We start from the raw sequence: 21,469 nt of genomic DNA, 5'->3' as shown, positions 1-21,469 counted from the left end.
AAAAGTCTATACCAATACCAGTTTCTTAGTTTTGACAAAAGTATTACAACATAAGATGTTAGGAATGGAGGAAACAGGGTAAGAGATACACTGCTACTCTCTGTACTTTAACTTTTCTGTAAATCTAAAATTATGGCAAAATAAACAGTCTATTAAAAGAAAACAGCAAAGTTAAAACAGCTATTGATTTGAGGAAAATAGTAAGTTGAGAGTGGGCTAAAAAAAACAAACTTTAACTTTGCATTGAAAAATAATTAGAGCTCATCCTCTAGAAACAAGGCCAAGGCAGGTGAGAGTCTGAGCTGCTATTGGTAAGTTACTTAACCCAAGTCCATTTCCTCATCTATAAATGGGCATATCAGGACCTAGAGTAGTTGGGAGAATTAAATGATAAACCGTAGTTAAGTAATAAAATTTTGGTCTTTTTATATTACTTTCATTATTTCTCCCATATCCTTATACCATTTGTATTTTTATTCACTATTTTTCTTTAAATTGACTTAGACAATGTACTAAAATATATTTTAAAAGAAAAATTTATAACTATTGTAAGTAGATTCCCTTTAGTTATATTTTCTATTGTATCAGTGCTTTGAGCACAATCTATGAAAAACATAACATATACTAAATACTTAGCACTGCCTTATATTCAGCACTCAGTAAATACTAGTGATTAACATCACATCTCAGAATCGTAAAAAACCAGCTTTATGTATTCATAGTTTAGTAAGTTATTTAATCGAACACAGCATAAATTAGGAATAGGATTTCAGAACTGACAGGAATTTAAAAATTAACTAACTCTTTAGAGATATCTTCCTAGATCATACAGCTAATTATTAGTAAACCTAGACAAAAATCCATGGTTCTTGATACTTAATTTCAGTGTCATTTATAAAACTTAGTAAGTTCTGCTCACGATTGGACTTTGATCACAAATATACATAATAGTTTCAACTTCTATTATTTTGGGTGAAAGATAGAGTAGGTATGATTTTATAATGAGAACACTCAACTCTAGAGAGCTTAAGTAACTTGGCCACAGCCATAGACCAATTAAGCCTAATATTTTGCCTAAAATTTTAACCTAGGATCTCGTTTCTTGTTTTTCAAAACGCAATGCACTGCTTTACTACAGAAAACAGTGTCACAGAGATAAACAAAGATACTAATCACAGGCATGCTACTGAAAAAAGACCCAGAAATTATTTTATAAGAATTATTATTATATAATGTATGTAATAAAGCATTATTTTAAGTAGCTAAATTCATGTGAGTTTTCTCTTACTTGTCTTATTCTCACCAAGAGAATCCTCTGAAGGAAAAGCCTCATTTTTATCAACTTTATGTTCCTTGGAAGAAACTCTGTCATCTGATGAATCCTGAAAATAGGTTAAAAAAAAAAAAAAAAAAAAGGAAACAAATCTGTAATTTTAAACTATTTTCTACTGAATGAATCCCAGCAGATCTATTTCTAAAACAAAAGATTTGGTTTATTATGAATTACATTTCATAATGTGATTTTCAATTTTCAAACTATTTTTAGGAAAACTTCCCCTGTATTCACTAAGTGTACATTACCTTTAAAGCCAGAGTACAGCAGGGCCTGGTTGCTCATGCCTGTAATGCCAGCACTTTGGGAGGCCGAGGTGGGTGGATCGCGAGGTCAAGGGATTGAGACCATCCTGGCTAACATGGTGAAACCCTATCTCTACTAAAAATACAAAAATTAGCTGGGCGTGGTGGCACGCACCTGTAGTCCCAGCTACTCGAGAGGCTGAGGCAGGAGAATCGCCTGAACCCAGGAGGCGGAGGTTGCAGTGAGCAGAAATCGTGTCACTGCACTCCAGCCTGGCGACAGAGCAAGACTCCGTCTCTAAAGAAAAAAAGCCAGAGTACACATGTTGTAATCTGTCATCCTCTCAAAAATGTGTTATACTTCCTGATAGAGATGGCAGAATGATTACAGACCATCACTTCCATGATGAAATGAACAAAAAAGTGAGTAAAAATGGCAAAAATTTCCCCAGCAGCCTCCAGACTGGAAAGGGACAACTTTTTGCCATAAACTTTAAAAATGAGCACCTAAGGAAAGAACAACATTCTAGAGTCACTGGAGAGTAGCAGGAATATGGGAAAAGCAAAGTAGAAAAAAAATCCTGACAGATTTCCCTCATACTAATTTGGGAATTACTAGGGAATATACAGCTTGGGGAAAAAGGAAAAAAACTCTTGGTTAAAGTAGAACTTCTACTCAAAACCATAATATCCCAGCAGAGGTGGGATAACCCATCAGTTTAACACTTTTCAGGGCTCCATGAGTTGGGGAAAGGGTATCCTCACGAAAATCAGATTCCCCGGCCAGGCGCGGTGGCTCACACCTGTAATACCAGCACTTTGGGTGGCCAAGGCAGGTGGATCACAAAGTCAGGAATTCAAGACCAGCCTGGCGGAGAGGGTGAAACCCCGTCTCTACTAAAAATACAAAAATTAGCCAGGTGTGGTGGCGGGTGCCTGTAATCCCAGCTACTTGGGAGGCTGAGGTAGAGAATTGCTTGAACCTGGGGGGCGGAGGTTGCAGTGAGCCGAGATCATGCCCCTGCACTCCAGCCTGGGCAACAGAGTGAGACTCCATCTCAGAATAAAAAACAGAAAATCAGATTCGCCCTTAGCTAGCAGAGATGAATCCCAGACATGGGTATTTAGCAAAATCCTGAAAAAGCACAGCCCCATTCCACAAATTTAAAATGCACAAAAGCCCAGCTTCCCAAACTACTGAAAACTAACTTAATACCAAACCCATAAAGTGAAGCTAAGAAAATGAAAATAAGACAGAAAAGAGAATTACAGAATTCTCTATTACACTGGTTACAGAGAATTCATCAGATCACCATTCATTTGGTACACCACCAGGCTGTACCAAATAGATAAGAATAATCATCAGGAGATGCATGGGGAAACTGCAGACTCTTCCTTTGTTTTACTGGATTGAGACAATTTTAGCTTGAGTTATGCCCCAAACTTTCAAAAAACGTAATTTTCATACAAATGTATAAGTATAAAGCACAGTTTAATACATTTTGATAAAGCTTACTCTTGTAATCAAAATCCCTATCAAGACACAGAAGTGTTTTGTTGATATAAACAGAAAATGAATTAGTAAAATTAGACTGTCATGGCTTAGCCAGCAAGAATGTATCTCATTTAACAATCTACTTGGCCATACTTGATAAACAGGAAAAAAAAAAAACATCTGCAGTGAGGACTAAAAACTTAAATGCCTTACAAGGGCAGCAGTAAGTAAAATGATCAAAACTAAACTGATCTAAATAGATATACACTGACTTAGAGAAATGAAGAACCCATATTTGTCAAATGGTATGATACTCAGCCTGATACTCAGCTCTGATTATTGCCATGTAGAAATGAAGGCTCAGCTTTCAATATGAGACACCAGAAATGTTTTTCTTGTATTTAAAAATAATTTTGGCTCCAACTTTTAAATTATGTAGGCCAAGCAAAACATTTATGGGTGCGATTTGGTTTACTGGCCACGAATTTATCTTTGCCACTGAGGTTTCAAATTTAGGTGATTACGAGAGATATGGAAAGGGGTTGAATTTGAGAGAAGCTAGTGAGGAAGGCAATGATGAGAGGTGGGTTAGGAAAGACATGACTATAAGCCTGAGTGTACTGGGTATCATATAAGCCTATCATTTCTCCAGCTACAAGGGTTGTGATGAATATAAACAAGCCACCATAGACATGGAAGCCCTGATCTGGAGACAACCTTTCTTAAGGTTGCTTCAATGGCTTTCTGCCCCTAGCTGCCCCACAAAACTCAACTTTTTTTCTGATGAAGGTTATAAACAGGAGATCAGCAACAGAAGTTCTAGACCAGCATGGTCTAATATGATAGCCACCAGCTACATGTACCTATTGAGAACTTAAAATGTGGCTGGGCCAGGTGCAGTGGTTCACACCCATAATCCCAGCAATTTGGGAGGGTGAGGCAGGTGGATCACTATAGCCCAGTAGTGCGAGACCAGCCTGAGCAACATGGTGAAACCCCAGCCTCCACAAAAAATGCAAGAATTAGCCGGGTGAGGTGGTGTGCACCTATAGTACCAGCTATTTGGGAGGCTGAGATGGGATTGCTTGAGCCTAGGAGGTTGAGGCTGTAGTGAGCAGTGTGCCACTGCACTACAGTCTGGGTCATAAAGAAAGACTCTGTCTCAAAATAAATAAACTCCTTACAGTAACTAAACACTGTGCTATCCGGCTTTATAAAAGCAGTCCAGAAAATAAAATTTTATTCAACTATGTCATTTATACTGAAGTTTTGTTATATAGCCATTTTTGAAGTGATATATTTAGCTTTACCTTTGTTAATTTCTCTTTATTTTTACTGCTTGCACTCAGTAGTCCGCTTTTCAATTTCTCTTCTGGGACCAAGCACTTTGGCACTTGCCTTGTCGCAAAAGTTTTTTTTTCACTGACAGTCTCTATATCAGAATCTTCAATCCCTTCTGATTTATTCTTTTGGGTGTGTCCCAGTGACGGCTCATTTTCCAGGGACCATTTTCTAAGAGATTTTTTTCTAACAAAAAATGCTGCTCCACCCTGGAGTGTAACTTGTGGTTTTATTTTTTGGCTTAGAACCCGAGGAGCATTGGGATTATTTTCAGCTGAATGACAATTATTTTCTTTCTCCACAATTGGCTTATAGATCACTCGATTTTGCTTGGAATTTCTAGAATTCCTTGATACAGGCTTGATGTGTCTATACTTTGGTTGATACTTAGCACTTAGACTCTTCTGTGGTTTTTTGTTGTTCTTCTTGGAGCAGACTGGTTTTCCTTGCATTTTTTCTGTCACAATGGGAAAAGATTTATCTTCACCACTAGTTTTTAGACAAGTAGATCTACTCTCTTTTATCAGCTTTCTCTCCAGTGGAGTGAGGTACCACTTATTTTGGTTGTAAAAAGATACAGTGGACACCGCAGATTTAAATGGTGAGCCTTGATTTGCTGATGGCAGTCTATTTACTTCAGTTGTTTTGAGCGCACTTAAAACAAAATGCCCTTGTTGAGAGCAATGCAGGTTTTCTTCATTTTTATCACTGTTTTGATAAAAACAGTGCTTTTTATTAGGTGATGGAAACAGATTTTCAGTGAAGTGTAAAACGCTATAAAAAGAAACAAAGTCCATTGATAAGATTATTTTGCGTCAAAATTTACACAAATCTACTAAGTAATAAAGCTCTACTTGTAGGTCATATTAAAAACAATACATGTACCCCCAAACATACACACAATTTTCTATTAGTTTAACAGTAGGATTCTCAAATTGTCTTTACCAAATAAAACATTCAAATATCTTCCCAAAGAGTTCATGAAAACAAATACTATATACAAAGAAGCTATGATAGACATATATGCATGTATGTTTTAAAATCTATTTCTATGTGTTGGCCATATATAAATTATAGCTCATATATTTTGCACTATTGTCTACAAGCCCCCATAATAACTGTCTGTAATGAACTGACCCCCTGGGGCTTTTCCTGGGTAGAGTAATTAATATCTGAGTACACAGTCTTTCTAGAATTGTTTCCAGACAAGCATCTACTGTATGCAAAACACTATGTAAAATATCATAGGGGAATAGAAAGGAAAAAGGTAATAGCCGATTTGGTCTATTTCCTAGCCATAGAAAACAGCTTTCTTCAATGTGCTGCTTCTATGTCAAAAGAAAAAAACAAAAACTAAAAAACAGCTTTGATTCCCTTGAAAAGGACTAAATAATTCATTATGAAAACTTAATGTATTTCCAAACTAGAATTAGAATATAGGTTATCAGGTTATCACTGTAGACACAAGGAGTAGGCTAGCGGAAGAACGAAAATTTTAGAAAATAGGAGAGAACAAGAGAGACAAGAAGGCGGATTTTTCTAAGAGTTTCTATTCATAGGCTGAGATTCACCTGTCACAGTTCAAAGAATCCTGCTTCCTCTTCCTTGGAGTAAGAGCTGCCATTTTCTTTATTGAATTCCTAAAAGAAATGACAATAACCACATTCATCAAAATATTAAAAATCGCTTTATCAAAATTACACCCCCTTTAATTAGTCTATTTCACATCAAGTTAAAACCCTATTTTCTGGGAGGTCTTCCTCGACACTGCTCTCCTTCCACCCCTCCCAGGGTTACACACGCTTGTTCTGCTTCCATGGCACCCTATGTTTCCCTAATAGTCCATTTAAGACATTTCTTCGTTTTCCCATCTCCACAGCCTTCAATGAAGGCAGAGACCGTCTGTAACTTTTCTTCAGAGCTCAGCAAAAAAATGGGTGAAGCACAGTCCTCTGCCATTTTCCTAGCTGATGAGCCCGGAGCAAGCCGTTTGCTTCCCTTTTAATAAAAATCTCTTAAAGTCGTAAGGCTGCTGAAAACAAATGCTAGAATGCACGAGCAGGCGGCTATGTGGCTCGTCAGAGTTCATTTCCTTCCCCTTCCCTGGGATCAGGGAAATTCCCCCCAAAGCAGCACACAAGCGTTATTTCAAAGCTATTAATGAATGAACAAACTGAAAGGCCAGGGTCTCTGGGAATTCAGGTCGAGCTGCGGCTTAAGGGGGAACCCCTCTGGGGCTAAGCGACGGAAGGTAGGAGAGGAAAGCATCCCGACCCTGAACCCGGTCAGGGAAACAAACAAACAAACCCTAAACCCAAAACAAGGAAACGCCGGCGTCGGGAAGAGGGAAACCCGGCGCCTGTGAGCGCGAACGAGTTAGTGGCTTCTTCGGTCTCGGGCCCGCGGACCTGCAGAGCGCCGAGCAGAAGCTCTTTTCCCGTGACATTCGCCCCCACGTTCCACAGGGTCTCCCGCTCGCCTCAGCCTTCCACAGCCCCGCCTCGGCCTACTCCAGAGGTTACCTGCGCCTCAGAGCCCAGCGAGCTCTCCTCAGCCTAGCCAGCCGCTCCGTGAGCGTCTTCAAATTATCGCGCGCCAGGCTAGGAGGAAGCCGCTGCGCTCCGATTGGCCACGGCTCAGAGCTTCCAGGGGCTGGCTCGGTGATTGGTGGAGCACCAGCCCTTGCCCCGCCCACCCTGGTGGCTGTTTCCAGGATTCTCGCGCCCTAGTGAGGTGAAAAATCTCTGAGGGAAACCACGCCACCCACAATCCCCTGCAGCAACGCCGGACTCCGTTCCCGGGGCCTTGTTTAGGTGCATTCTGGGAATTGTAGTTCTCGGCCCAGTTGAAGTTGAGGTACATTCTGGGGTCACGGGGTAAGAAATTTTTGTAAAATGGCCTCTCCAACCTGGCAACAGAGCAAGACTCCGTCTCAAAAATAAATAAATAAATAAATAAATAAATAAATAAAAATGGCCTCTCCAAGATTCTTGATGCACTTATTTTTCACATTTGAAGCTTTGTTAGTTTCACTTTTTTTATTAGTAACTTCAGGTTTCTATTCACTATTTTATTTTTCAAATTAAAATATAAAACTTAACACTTGCTATGTGCCAGGCATTCTTAGATGCTTTACATGTTTTGTTTCATTTACTTCTCACCACAATCTGTAAGGTATTAATATCTATTGCCATTCCCATTTTACAAATAATACAACGGAGAACCCAAAACAATTGATATTTACAGAACAGAGCTAAATTCTTACTCTGGAAAACCAGAAAGTTCCTAAAACGGTTATTGTTAGCTATTGTTACTATCTTTGTGTCACCAGCTCCTGGTACAGTGTTTCTGGCACATTTTTAGTTTCAAATAAGTTTAGGGTTTTATGTTTATTTTTTCAAATTTAATTTTCACAAATTTGTATGTCATCCTTGAGCAGGGGCCATGTTAATATTCTCTGTATCATTCCAATTTTAGTATACATGCTGTCAAAGCAAGCACGTAAATCAATTTCGTTAAGTGACGCCCTCAATTTTAGAATGAAGCCAGTGACTGATGTAAGAGTGTCAGTTTAACAGGAAAAGGCTGAGGCAAAAAAATAAGAATGTAGAGTTTGCTTGAGTTAAAGCGGGGACAGCTGCCCAGAAGATTCCAACCCCCCTCCCCCCACCGCCCTCCACCAGCAGCCTTGGATATGAGCTCTGCCCGGCCTTTGCTACAAGCAGGTTTTTAAAGACGAAAAAGGGGGGGCAGGAAGTGGGCTGATACACAACTGTCAAGCATTCTCATTGATTTATAGAAACTACATGCATCAGTGATTGGCTAGACATCGTTAAGCTATCAGGTGTGGGTCATAGTGTCTTGTGTGGCAGTGTTAGGTTAGTAGGTAGCTACTTGTGGCAGAAGCAGGTAGTTTCAGGAGATGAATACATAGCTGAAGGGGGTAGTAGAATATGATGGGGTCTTATTTTAATGCCTCTCCAGACCTAGTAATTTAAAGGTCTGGATTTAAATAAAATTAAATAAAAGTAATTTATTCCTCAGATAAAAATGCTTTCTCAAGAGAAATAATCAGGGCAAAGCCAAGTGCTGTAGGAGCTTTCCATGAGTATGATTATTCCTACTTTACAGCAGGAGGACCTCAGGTTCAGAGGTTTGGGATGGCAGGCCTTCGATTTAAGCCAGAACAAAGTCCAATCCCCAAGAGGCATATTGTCCTGGTGAGTATCAGAAACAACTCGCTGTGTGCTATGTTCTAAACCCTTGGCGCCCATTAACTTATTTAACCCTAAAAAATATTCTGTGAGTTAGCTGCTCTAGTATCATCTTCATTTCGCTGCTGAGGAAAGTGAAGCACAGACGGGTTAACTAATGTGCCCAAGATGCCCAGCCTCTTTCCCTTAACCCACAAATCATTGAACCAAACTCCTTGCCGACACCCTCCGCCTCGCCAGGATTAAAAATGGCGCCCACGGCCGGCGTTATGACGCGCCCCGACGTCTGCCGGAAGTGCACGGAGGAGTTCCGGGGGCCAGGCAGCCGCCACGGGTCTGGTATCCTGAGCTTCGTGAGTTGAGCGCTGCGGCTCCGCGGTGGAGTCACCGCACCGCTCCCGGGATCATGGTGTTCTACTTCACCAGCAGCAGCGGTGAGTGGGCGCCGCGTCCTCCGGGACCCTGCTGGACAGCGGGCTCCGAAGCCGGGACCCCCAGTCCGCCGCTGCGCCTGACCCTCGCTCTAAAATGCCTCCTCGATGCGAGTGCCTCTTCCCGCGGCCTCTCGGTCCCCCAGCACATCTGTCCCTCCCACGGCTGCAGGATTTCCCCCGGCGTCCCCTCGTCATGGCGTGGGGGACGCGGAGGGGCGATCACTGCTATATTTGTATCGGGGAGTTCTCGTCCCCCAATTGGAAAGACGTCCAGTCACTCCCTGGGATTGGGCAGAGCCTGTGGGCTCCTCCACACACCTTATCCCAAGTCTTCTTCCCACCTTCCATCTGCGGCCTTTATTCTGGCTGCACCCTGGTAATTATCCCCCATGAGAAAGGAGACAGCTGCTAACAACTTTTTCTTAAGGGAAGTGCGCGTTACCCTTTCAGGAAGGGGTTGTAGGGTCTGGGGTGCAACAGAAAACAATAAAAAGACCCTGGAATGTCCACCCAGCCACTCCCCGGGCAGATGATGTCCCAGATCTCAGAAGTGACCTATGATAATCCTTCTAACTTATCTTTGACAGATAAGGAAAGGGTGCCGTTCGTTCCCAGGAAATGCCGTGTCCGGACTTAGTTTCATTCTTTTCCTGTTATTCCCCTTTCCTAAAATCAACCCCCAGCTAATTCCCTTAAGACAGTTTTGGCCCATCTTTTCCAAGATGCCTTTCCTGATCCTAGCTCCTACCCCAAGATTGCTTAGCTATTCCTTTTCCGGGACCCACTTAACGTTCCAAGTATGCCTTTGGCATTGCACTTATCACGTGGTATTAAATGGTGTCTGCTTGAGCTAGAGTGTAAGTCCCTTGAGGGCGTGGACAGGATCTCTTTACAGTAGTCCTTACTTGTCCTGTGTTTCGCTTTCCGTGGTCACATCATCACAAGAAGAAAAAGAGTGAGTACAGTACAATAAGATTTTGAGAGAGAAAGAGCAGAGTCACATAACTTATTACAGTACGTTGTTATAATTGTTCTATTTTATTATTAGTTGTTGTCAATAATCTCTTACTCCACCGAACTCTGATACATTAACTTTATCATAGATATATATGTATAGGGAATACCAGTAGCCATACGTCCCTTAATGACAAGAATACATTCTGAGAAATGCGCCATTAGGCGGTTTCATTATTGTAGCAACACAGTAGGGTATACTTAAACCTGTGGTGTAGCCTACCACAAATGTAAGCTGTATGGTATACCGTGTTGCTCCTAGGCTACAAACTTGTACAGCACGTTGCTGTACTGAATGGCTATAGGCAATTGTAATGCAATGGTATTTGTGTATTTAAACGGGTCTCAACGTAGAAAAAGTGAGTTGCACCATGCTGTTATAATGGCTACCAGGTAATCAGGCAATAGTGATCAGAATTTTTCAGCTTCGTTATAATGTTATGGGACCACCATAGTATGGGTGGTTTGTTGCTGACCAAAGTGTCATTATGTGGCAAGTCCCTTTATATATGGAATTGAGTGTTGTCCTTTCAGGTATCTACTGGAGATCTTGGAAGACATCCCCCACAGATAAGGAGGGACTACTGTACTTGTTTCCCTAACTTAGTGACTGGTTAGTAGTTCTCAATAAATGCTTGTTGAATAAATGAATGCCATTTTTTTACTTACTCATAACACTTTCTATTCTATTGCTACTCTATATGCTTGTTAAAGGTGAGTCTTCTGTTTTTTTGTTTGTTTGTTTGTTTTTGGTGATGGAGTTTTGCTCTTGTTGCCCAGGCTGGAGTGCAACGGCACGATCTCAGTTCACTGTAACTTCTGCCTACTGGGTTCAAGCGATTCTCCTGCCTCAGCCTCCTGTGTAGCTGAGATTACAGGAATGCGCCACCAAGCCTGGCTAATTTAGTATTTTTTTTAGTAGAGACGGGGTTTCTCCATGTTGGTCAGGCTGGTCTCGAACTCCTGACCTCAGGTGATCTGCCCACCTCGGCCTCCCAAAGTGCTGGGATTACAGGCATGAGCCACTGCGCCCGGTCTAAAGGTGAGATTTATTTTATTTATTTATTTTTGAGACGGAATCTTGCTTTGTCACCCAGGCTAGAGTGCAGTGGCACGATCTCGGCTCACTGCAACCTCTGTCTCCTGGGTTCAAGCGATTCTGGTACAGCTGGGATTACAGGGACCAGCCAACATGCCTGGCTAATTTTTGTATTTTTAGTAAAGATGGGGTTTCATCATGTTGCCCAGGCTGGTCTTGAACTCCTGAGCTCAAGTGATCTGCCCACCTCGACCTCCCAAAGTGCTGGAATTACAAAAGGTGAGTTTTTGTTTTGTTTTGTTTTTTGTTTTTTTTGAGATAGAGTCTCCCTCTGTCACCCAGGCTAGAGTATAGTGGCGTGATCTCAGTTCACTGCAACCTCCACCTCCTGGTTTCAAGCAATTCTCCTGCCTCAGTCTCCCAAGTAGGTGGGATTACAGGCACACACCACCATGCCTGGCTAATTTTTGTGTTTTGTTAGTAGAGACGGGGTTTCACTATGTTGGCCAGGCTAGTCTTGAACTCCTTACCTCAAGTGATCCACCCATCTCGGCATTCCAAAGTGCTAGGATTAAAGGCGTGAATCACCACGCTCAGCCAAAAGGTAAGATTTAAGTGAAACTAGTTCCACATTGTTTGTGTGGGTTTGAATAAGGCGATACTTTCTCTTTAGAAGTAAGATTGAGGCCCAGGGAAGTTGTAACTCACAGACCCTACTCTTTCACCTTCATAACACTGACGTCTCCTTATTTTTCTCAGTAGTTTAGGCTTCCACAGTGTGTGCTATGAGCTATTTCTCTGTCTCTATACATGTGGTTTGTTTTACCCATATTATTAAAATTACTAGAAACAAAATTCAAAACCAGCCTGAAAAATCATATACCCTTATAGGCCTCTAAGCATTTTCATCCTTGGCAACTCAGGCATCTCTTTATAGCTTCTCCACTCGTGAATCTTCAACAACATAGATATCCATATAAACCCAACAATGGAAAAACAAATATACAGGCAGGGTGTGTAGGTACTGAATGTATTTTATGCTGTTCTATTCCCCTTAAAGTTACTCTAAATTCTTCAAGTGCTAGTCACACATATACAGTTGGCCTTAATAGAGCAAAATGCTTCACTAGATTTGTGGGTCCTGCTTTTTTTCATTGACTTCCATTATAATGTCAGAACTGTTTCCTGTTAGAAAAATATTTGGCCTCTAAGCCTGATAAAAGTGCACTTGTGCAGCTGATCTTTTAAAACTGCAAAGTTAATGGAAAAGTCATAACTTTCTCAGTGAAATAGTAATGAAACTTTACATATTGGCAGTATAGAAACAACAAATATATAGAATCTTCAGGAAATGAATTTGTATGGCTTGCCAAGTTTTTAACTAACTGATGGTTTTTACTGCATAAAAACTTTTTTAAAATGGGAAGAAAATATTCATAGGAAGTTGTTCTTTTACATTTTAAGATTTTTTTTTTTTTTTTTTTTTTTTTTTTTTGAGACGGAGTCTCGCTCTGTCGCCCAGGCTGGAGTGCAGTGGCGCAATCTTGGCTCACTGCAAGCTCCGCCTCCCAGGTTCACGCCATTCTCCTGCCTCAGCCTCTCCGAGTAGCTGGGACTACAGGCACCCGCCACCACGCCCGGCTAATATTTTGTATTTTTAGTAGAGAGACGGGGTTTCACCATGTTAGCCAGGATGGTCTCGATCTCCTGACCTTGTGATCCGCCCGCCTCGGCCTCCCAAAGTGCTGGGATTACAAGCGTGAGCCACCGTGCCCGGCCTACATTTTAAGATTAATATCTGACTAAAATGTGTTCCATTTTCATTCTTTCATGATGTCTCATAAGGGAATAATTGAACATTAGTCTAATATGTCCAGAGTCACATTTAAGACCATCTGATTATAGATAACTTGGCTCAAAGTCCACTTGTACTTTTAATAGCTGTTAATATCATCTACCTAAAAGTAGGTTGTTCTATAAATTGTGAAATAATCAGATCACCTCTGAAGTTGGGTTAGTTGCTACCCGTAAGTCAAGTGTCTTCCAAATAACTGGTTCCAGTACTAATCAACCATATTATTTAGATGAGAATAACAAATGAACTAGAATAATTCAGTTTACTTTTCCTTCTTAACATGGAAAGGAACTTAATTCAGACTTGTTGCGCAGCAATGATGTTCCTTTTTATTTTTCATCTTCTTTTCTTTTTTTTTTTTTTTTTTGAGACGGAGTCTTGCTCTGTCGCCCAGGCTGGAATGCAGTGGCATGATCTCGACGCACTGCAACCTCTGCCTCCTAGGTTCAAGTGATTCTCTTGCCTCAGCCTCCTGAGTAGCTGGGATTACAGGCATGCGCTACTATGGCTGGCTAATTTTTGAATTTTTAGTGGAGACAGGGTTTCATCATATTGGCCAGGCTGGTCTTGAACTCCTGGCCTCAAGTGATCCTCCAGCTTCAGCCTCCCAAAGTGTTGGGATTACATGCGTGAGCCACTGTGCCCAGACTAATTTTCTATTATGACATAATTTCAGTCTTTCAGAGAAGTTTCAAGTATAGTAAAAGATTTCCTGTATATTCTCCCAGAGTCCTCCAATTTTTTTTGAGACAGTCTCGCTGTGTCACCCAGGCCGAAGTGCAGTGGCAAGTGTAGTGGTGCAGTCACAGCTCATTGCAGCCTCAACTTCTTGGGCTCAAGTGATCCTCCCACTTTATCCACCACACCCAGCTAATTTTTAAATTTTTTTTTATAGAGACAGGGTTTCCTCATATTGCCCAGGTTGGTCCCGAGCTCCTGGGCCCAAGTAATCCGCCTGCCTCAGCCTCCCAAAGTGGTGGGATTACAGACGTGAGCCACTGTGACTACAAATTCTGACATTTTACCACATGCCTTGTCTTTCTTTTTCCCATTCTCTTTTTCTCTATTTTTTTCTTTCGCAAACACCTTTTTCCTGAAATGTTTGTTAGTAAGTTGCAGTTAACCCCTGAATGCTTCAGATTTATTTTCTAAAATCAAGGGCATTCTCTCTCAAAAGACATTTTTTCATTATCAAAATTAGGAAATTAACATTGCAGCAATGCTATTATCTAATCAACAGGCTTTATTCAGTTCCCATTGTGTCCTAATGATGTATTTGTAACAGAAAATACCTTACAAATCATCATTGCATTCTTCAGGTGTCATTATTCTGTAGCCTCCTCTAATCGCGAGCAATTGCTCAGTCTTTATCTTTCATGGCATTGTTAGTTGAGTTACTTTGTAGAATGCCCCTCACTTTAGGTTTGTTATGGCCATTTTCTAATCACCTCATTTAATAAGTCAACCATCAAAACATTCCTCTGTTACTCTTTTGGCTGTAGCTTAGATAGCTTGGCCTGCAGAGACAACTTTATTAATATTTTATATCAGTTATTATATTTTCTTTTTTGAGACAGTCTTGCTATTGCCCAGGCTGGAGTGCAGTGGCACGATCTTGGCTCACTGCAACCTCTGCCTCCCAGGTTCAAGCAATCCTCATGCCTCAGCCTCTCCAGTAGCTGGAACCACTGGCGTGTGCCACCACACCTGGCTAATTTTTGTATTTTTAGTAGAGATGGGGTTTCAACATGTTGGCCAGGCTGGTCTTAAACTTCTGGCCTCAGGTGATCTGCCCACCGTGGCCTCCTGAAGTGCTGGGATTACAGGCGTGAGCCACCACACCTGGCCTATATTGTTATTTTGAAAATTCTGTTCTAATTACAAAAGCCATCTGTATGTTTTATAGCAGGCTAACCAAGGTAACTGTTGTTAAAAAATGTTTATGCTTCCATACATATAAAGTATGTGCTTATATAAAAATAAAACATGTATGTGTATGTATATACACACATACCATTATAATCATTTATTTTTTATAAATTGAATCATATATAGATACACAAAAATACTGTTCTGATACTTAATTTCTTCACCTGCCATTTCTTTTTAATGGGTACATGGTATTTTGTTTATGGATGTTCAAATCTATAATATATTTAAAGAGTGTCTATTAAGGGGTGTTAGGTTGTAAAAAGATTATTGCTTGGTGGAGTATTTTGGTACTCTATCATGTTAACATTATAGGTAGTGACATTGTAGGATTGAAAGGGTATATACTTGAACTATTGTCAGGCCATGCAGAGAAAATCTGAAATGCTTTTTAGTTTTATTCCCACCCTTTTGGCATTTGTTACATGCTACACTAAGGCCTGATCAAGGTACTACAATGCTCAGTAATAGACAAGCATTTCTATAAACTTGGCGATGCACACATTCTTTCAAGGTACTTTTCTCAACTACTTCTGGACTTTAGTTATTATAAATGTTAAACAAAGGAATTAGTTTTCTCTCCCCCAAGAAAGGCAACTAGGATTGATCATTGAAGAAGCTTCTCATTACTGAAAGTACAGGGAATCTCTGTGATATAAGGCTTTTTAATTTAGGAGAGCGTATTGCTCTTTGTCCTTCAGGGCTCCAGGTACATGTGTGTGTTCTGTGCTGTGGAGTGATAGCCAACAGATTGTCCAGCCCAACTCTGCACTTATCAGTACTTTGCTTCAGTGTGTATTTGTGCTTCAGTACTTCTCCATCACAGGCTTTGTAGCCTGAGGGCCCAGTGTCTATGAATTCAGGAGTTTAGTCCAATTGGATCAAACAAGTTTTGGTAGACTAGCTTTGAAACCTGGCACTCAGTTATAATTTCAGTAGGAATCCAAGGTAGGGACGTCTGCAATAAAACACCACCTTGGTAAAGCAAATGTCATTTCTAGGATAAGCCATACCCAGAAGATTCCATTTGAGTTAGGGTAGTTGTTTCTAACCCTGACCTTACATTAGAATCACTTGGAAGGCTTTTAGAAAACACAGATGCTCACTCTTGCCCACCAGAGGTTTGGATTTAGTTGATCTGAGGTGGAGCTGGGGCATAATTAGATGATTCTAATGACTCAGGGGTCAGAGTCACTGGTTTAGAAGTTGGAGAGTCATGGTATCCCTGAATGTGATAGAGAGCCTGTTAGAATATGCAGCACACCTGGAATATGGGTAATATTGGCTAAATACAATTATGCAAAATAAAACTTTGGTAAACATGGGAACCTAGTCGTGGTGTTTAATTTTTTTTTTTTTTTTTTTTTTTTTTTTTTTAACTCTTAAGGCAAAAGTATAGGACTGGACTAGCAATACCATTGAACTGTAACCCTGAGAAAGTAGGAAAGTAGCTGTTGGTAAGGATGGTAACCTTTTTCTTTTGGGGCCAGATAGTAAATATTTTAGGCTTTGTGAGTCACCTACAATCTCTGTGGCTTATTCTTCTTTGTTTTGCTTTTTTTCCAACCCTTTAAAAATGTAAAAACCATTCTTAGCTCAAGCGCTGTCCAAAAACAGGTGGTAGGCTGGATTTGGATCATGGGCCATGGTTTGCCAACCCCTAATCTAAGAATTGTCACTTGTTTTTCACATGAAACAATTTTGGGCCGGGCGCGGTGGCTCACGCTTGTAATCCTAGCACTTTGGGAGGCTGAGGCGGGCGGATCACGAGGTCAGGAGATCGAGACCACGGTGAAACCCCGTCTCTACTAAAAATACAAAAAAAATTAGCCGGGCGTGGTGGCGGGCGCCTGTAGTCCCAGCTACTCGGAGAGGCTGAGGCAGGAGAATGGCATGAACCCGGGAGGCGGAGCTTGCAGTGAGCCCAGATCGCGCCACTGCACTCCAGCCTGGGCGACAGAGCTAGACTCAGTCTCAAAAAAAAAAAAAAAAAAAAAATTTTGTTGGTGATTAAGTTACTAATTGTTTTTTATTTTTGTTTTATCTTAGTTAATTCATCTGCCTACACTATTTACATGGGAAAAGATAAATATGAAAGTAAGTTTTCAAAAGCATTTGATTTTGAAATTTTCAGCAGGTAAGTGTTATCTCTCACTCACCACCTTCCATGCCCCCCACCCAGTTTGTTGGTTCTGAGTTTTCACCTACTTTGACAGACTAGCTTTTGAGAAACAAAACAAGCTCACATAGGGAGACAGCAGCACTTCCTAAGCTACGTAAGAAAAATGCTTTAACAATCAATGTTACTTGCGATGATTTATGGGTTAGTAGGAGAAATATAAAACTCAAGTATTAATATGCTGCAGACTGCTTCACCATTAAGTCACACCCAAAGTTAATGTCACAACTTTATTATCATGAAAAAGTACTAAGGTCTATTTTTTAAAAAGTATAGACACAATGAAGTAACATGAATAGTAAATGTTGTAGAAGTAGACAGATCAGAGATAGTAAATGTGATTGAAAGCTGAGAAGGCTTTGTGGAGGAGTGGGTTAGGATGGACTAGATTGTGGAATCCTTTGAATGTCTATTGTAGGAATATATAGATACAAATCTAGATACATGATTTATGTCACAGATATAAATTTAGATGATATTTTTAGAGCCCTCTGGAGTGGCATTTTGCTGTCATTAAAACCTTTGTAGAAAAAAATGTAAGAGGCCAGGCATGGTGGCTTATGCCTGTAATCCCAACACTTTGACAGGCTGAGGTGAGAGGATCACTTGAGCCCAGGAGTTCGAGACCTGCCTGAGCAACATAGAGAGACCTTGTCTCTACAAAAAACAACAATAAAAGAAAATATTAGCTGGGCATAGTGACACACACCTGTTGTCCTTGCTGCTCAGGAGGCTGAGGCAGGAAGATCGCTTGAGCCTGGGAGGTAGTCTGCAGTGAGACGTGATCATGCCACTGCATTCCAGCTTAAGAGACAGCGAGAATATGTTGTCTGAAATAAATGAATGTATGTATGTATGGAACACTTTTTCCCTAGGAACCCTTAGAGTCATTTGGAGGTATCAACTTTTCCTAGGTTGCCTTGTAAGAACGGACATTACTTCTCTAAATCACCCCATTGTCTGGCATTCCTAGCCCATTACATTTATTTCTAATAGTGTTTATGACTTCAGACCAAGAACTCGATAGAACAATCAATTTAAGTGGAATGATTTACTTTCACTGTAAAGCTTTCAGGTCTGTTCTTTTTATCAGCCAGCAGGTGTCATCAGGGAGCCAAACTTTGCCTGACTGAGGGCAAGAGATTTTTTAAATTTCTCTTTCCTTTTTTTGCTTACCTTTTGGCTATTTGCTCAGTCCTACTTAAAGCATTAGAAAGCCTTTCAGAAAACTCATAGTATCTACAATTGTTATGAGTTTCGTCACCCAAGATGTGTCTTCCTTTTGCTTTTCCTTTTCTGGACGGTAAATACCCCATTCAAATTATATAGACCATACTTTCTTGGGTACATTTTAAATCATCACATATGAATCATTCACAATTTATTTATTTATTTATTTTTTTGAGACAGTTTCTCACTCTGTCACCCAGGCTGGAGTGCAGTGGCGTGATTTCAGCTCACTGCAACCTCCACCTCTTGGATTCAAGTAATTCTCCCACCTCAGCCTCCCAAGTGGCTGGAGCTACAGGCATGTGCTACCATGCCTGGCTAATTTCTGTAATTTTAGTGGAGACGGGGTTTCGCCATGTTGGCCAGGCTGGTCTCAAACTCCTGACCTCAGGTGATCTGCTTGCCTCAGCCTCCCAAAGTGCTGGGATTACAGGCGTGAGCCACTGTGCCCAGTCTTGTTTATAATTTTTAAATTGGCGTTTAATACTTAAATACTTCTGTATTAAACAGAATTATTACCAATTATTAATATGGCTGTAAGAAATATTTATTGATATAACCTTTATGTAGTGATATATATTAGCCTTAAAAAATATGCATTTACTTTGAGCAAATACTTTAGCTTTTAGAAATGTATCTTAAGGAAATAATCAGAAATATGGACAACTTTATTTAAAAAATTTATTGAAGCATTTATAATTAGAAACAACCCAACGGCCAACAATAGAAAAGTTTATTCATATAAGAGAATTACGTAGTCATTGTTCCCAAAGAACTTTATTTTTATTTTTATCTAACAAATACATAGTTTGAAAAGTCAAGTAGTAATAGAATGCTTAGAATTAAAAAAAAAAAAAAAATCCTTCTTAATACCCATGTTCCACCCCACCCGCTACCTCCCCAGACAATTACTTTTCACTCTGTTAGCTATTTCTTCTGGTATTTTATTTCCATATGTGATAGAATTTTAGGTGATTTTTATTTTCTTTTTATACTTCTAGTGTTTGTTTTGTTTTAAATTTTCTGTAATTTTATAATCAAGTTATTTTTTCTTAAAGAAGTAAAATATTGCTTTAAAGTTTCAGCCAGTTCTTTTTAATGTTTAAGTATTATTAGGTGAATTGATTTTCTGAAACATCTAATGTATTGGTTGCTTTGTTTTGTCAGTGTTAGTTTTATTATCTTCATGTAGAAATAATATCTAAGCTTTAGATTAGAAGTATTATATAAATTTATAAAAATTATAAAGTTTATATAAATTGTGAAAATTATTATTTTTTCTATATTTTCAAGCATCAAGGTCTCCGAATTACTCTTCTTCATTGAGGGAGAGAGAAATTTATGGGAGGAGCTGACATTTCTCCCATTCTTAATTTATAACCCCTGGCATATCTTCATTTGACAGTTTTTGTTTCTTTCTTTTCTCATATCTCATTGCAGATGAAGATCTGATCAAGCATGGCTGGCCTGAAGATATCTGGTAAGTAACAATTTTGGCTCTGCCCTCTGTAGATCATCGTTTCCTTTCTTAGACTCGGCCAAGCACTCAAACTAGAATCATGCTTTGTACTGTGGTTTATGGGTCTTCAGGGGTAAACAGCTGACTGCCAGTTCCCTTCATTTCTAATTACCTTGCAAGTTGGAAATGATGTCTTTGGGTTTGATCTCAGGCTTGAGAGCAAAGGCCTCTAGGACACAGGCCTTCTTTTTCCTTCTTTTTGTCTCCACGCCATAGTAAGTTACTGAGACCACACCTTACTTAAATATTCAGGCCACTGTTCTTGAGTGGAAAAATGAAGCCTTCACATGAAGCAATGAAGAAAATAGATACAAACATCCATGCAGATGGAATAGACGGAGGTTCTGACTGGTCCAGCTTTAAAAGAAGCACACTTGTTCCCCTTTGTCTTCTAAACTCCCTGATGAGTTTAGCTCTGTCTTGATCCAACCCCAACGCCTTCCTAAAATAATTTATGTGAACTGTTTTAAATAATAACATACACTTTCTTAGTCTCCCTTTGAGATAATTTATTCTGCTCACAAAACCCAGTCCAGAAAAAAAGAATACCAAACAAACAAAAAGACTTCATTTAAGCTGAATTCTTTTCTCTGTCTTAGAACACCATATAGACTTCTGCCATTCAGACCTGGGACCTTTTATGAATACATGGGCTTCTGTCCTATAATACTCTCACACCCAGTCTACTTTCTTTTTCTTCATCTTCAGCTTCCACGACTGACTCTGACCCTAGTATTGTCTCTCTTCTGGAGCACAGTCCTGCCTATGGAGTGGGTTATCATCTTCCTGACTCCTCATACCTCCTACCAAATGCTATCCCTGAAGATAAAGGCACCTGGGTCCCATTTGCTTTATTATGATACTGAACATCTATCAAGCACTTAACTATATGCCAAATACTAAGTGTTTACCTCCATTAATACATTTAATTTCACAACAACCCTGTGAAATAAATATTAATATTTTGCCCATTTTTTCAGATGAGGAAATTAAGGTTAAGAGAAACTGACTGGGTCTGCTTTGTCTGCGTCTGGCTCTGGCTCTGGTTCTAAGTCACTGCTTCTGTCTCCTCCAGGCTGCTACTCTTTTGGCTTCAACTCCTTTCTTCTCCCAGGCTGTTGCTTCAGCTCTCTCTGGACCTCTTTTCTCTAAATGTGGACACAGACCCTTCCTTAATTCCCTCTAGTGATAGAGTTGAGGCTACTGCTTTTTAGAAGAGTTGATTTAATTTTCTTTTTTTTTTTTTTTGAGACGGAGTTTCGCCGTTGTTGCCCAGGCTGGAGTGCAATGGCGTGTGATCTCGGCTCACTGTAACCTCTGCCTCCCGAGTTCAAGAGATTCTCCTGCCTCAGCCTACCGAGTAGCTGGGACTACAGGCGCCCACCATCATGCCTGGCTAAGTTTTTGTATTTTTAGTAGAGACTGGGGCTATGCTATCACCATGTTGGCCAGGCTGGTCTCGAACTCCTAACCTCAGGTGATCCACCCGCATTGGCCTCCCAAAGTGCTGGGATTACAGCGTGAGCCACCGCGCCCAGCTGGAACAAAGGAATTCTAAAGGCTTTTTTGTTTGTTTGTTTGTTTGTTTGTTTTTTTGAGACAGAGTCTTGCTCTGTCGCCCAGGCTGGAGTGCAGTGGCGCA

General features: G+C 40.3%; 2 protein-coding genes and 1 non-coding gene across 12 annotated transcripts in view; 1 reads left to right on the top strand and 2 right to left on the bottom strand.

Moving 5' to 3' along the window:
* ESCO2 (establishment of sister chromatid cohesion N-acetyltransferase 2) overlaps positions 1-7,046 on the bottom strand; it is a 41,685-nt gene extending 34,639 nt beyond the window's left edge. Inside the window, exons 1-4 of one of the 5 annotated variants that reach the window (XM_055295812.2) lie at positions 6,937-7,046; positions 5,986-6,054; positions 4,384-5,188; positions 1,289-1,382 (exon numbers count right to left, since the gene is read on the bottom strand). In XM_055295812.2, the coding sequence (XP_055151787.1) occupies positions 1,289-1,382; positions 4,384-5,188; positions 5,986-6,038 (952 nt within the window). In that variant the 5' untranslated portion in view covers positions 6,039-6,054; positions 6,937-7,046. Of the gene's footprint in view, positions 1-1,288; positions 1,383-4,383; positions 5,189-5,985; positions 6,055-6,822 lie in introns of all 5 variants that reach the window. The other 4 variants (XM_063611454.1, XM_055295813.2, XM_063611452.1 and 1 more) reach the window with 4 other exon arrangements.
* Positions 7,047-7,813: 767 nt separating this feature from the next.
* Positions 7,814-7,915, bottom strand: LOC129492353 (U6 spliceosomal RNA). Its single transcript, XR_008660815.1, has one exon. It is a non-coding gene; the product is annotated as a U6 spliceosomal RNA (small nuclear RNA).
* A 990-nt stretch (positions 7,916-8,905) lies between these two features.
* CCDC25 (coiled-coil domain containing 25) overlaps positions 8,906-21,469 on the top strand; it is a 40,373-nt gene continuing 27,809 nt past the window's right edge. Inside the window, exons 1-4 of one of the 6 annotated variants that reach the window (XM_055295808.2) lie at positions 9,034-9,062; positions 10,611-10,689; positions 16,949-16,996; positions 19,749-19,788. In XM_055295808.2, the coding sequence (XP_055151783.1) occupies positions 16,975-16,996; positions 19,749-19,788 (62 nt within the window). In that variant the 5' untranslated portion in view covers positions 9,034-9,062; positions 10,611-10,689; positions 16,949-16,974. Of the gene's footprint in view, positions 9,063-10,610; positions 10,690-11,601; positions 11,720-16,948; positions 16,997-19,748; positions 19,789-21,469 lie in introns of those variants that run through there. The other 5 variants (XM_055295807.2, XM_063610886.1, XM_055295811.2 and 2 more) reach the window with 5 other exon arrangements.

Source organism: Symphalangus syndactylus, chromosome 10 (assembly GCF_028878055.3).
Source record: "Symphalangus syndactylus isolate Jambi chromosome 10, NHGRI_mSymSyn1-v2.1_pri, whole genome shotgun sequence".
Classification (NCBI taxonomy): domain Eukaryota; kingdom Metazoa; phylum Chordata; class Mammalia; order Primates; family Hylobatidae; genus Symphalangus; species Symphalangus syndactylus.
This window is presented reverse-complemented; position numbering and strand designations above follow the sequence as displayed.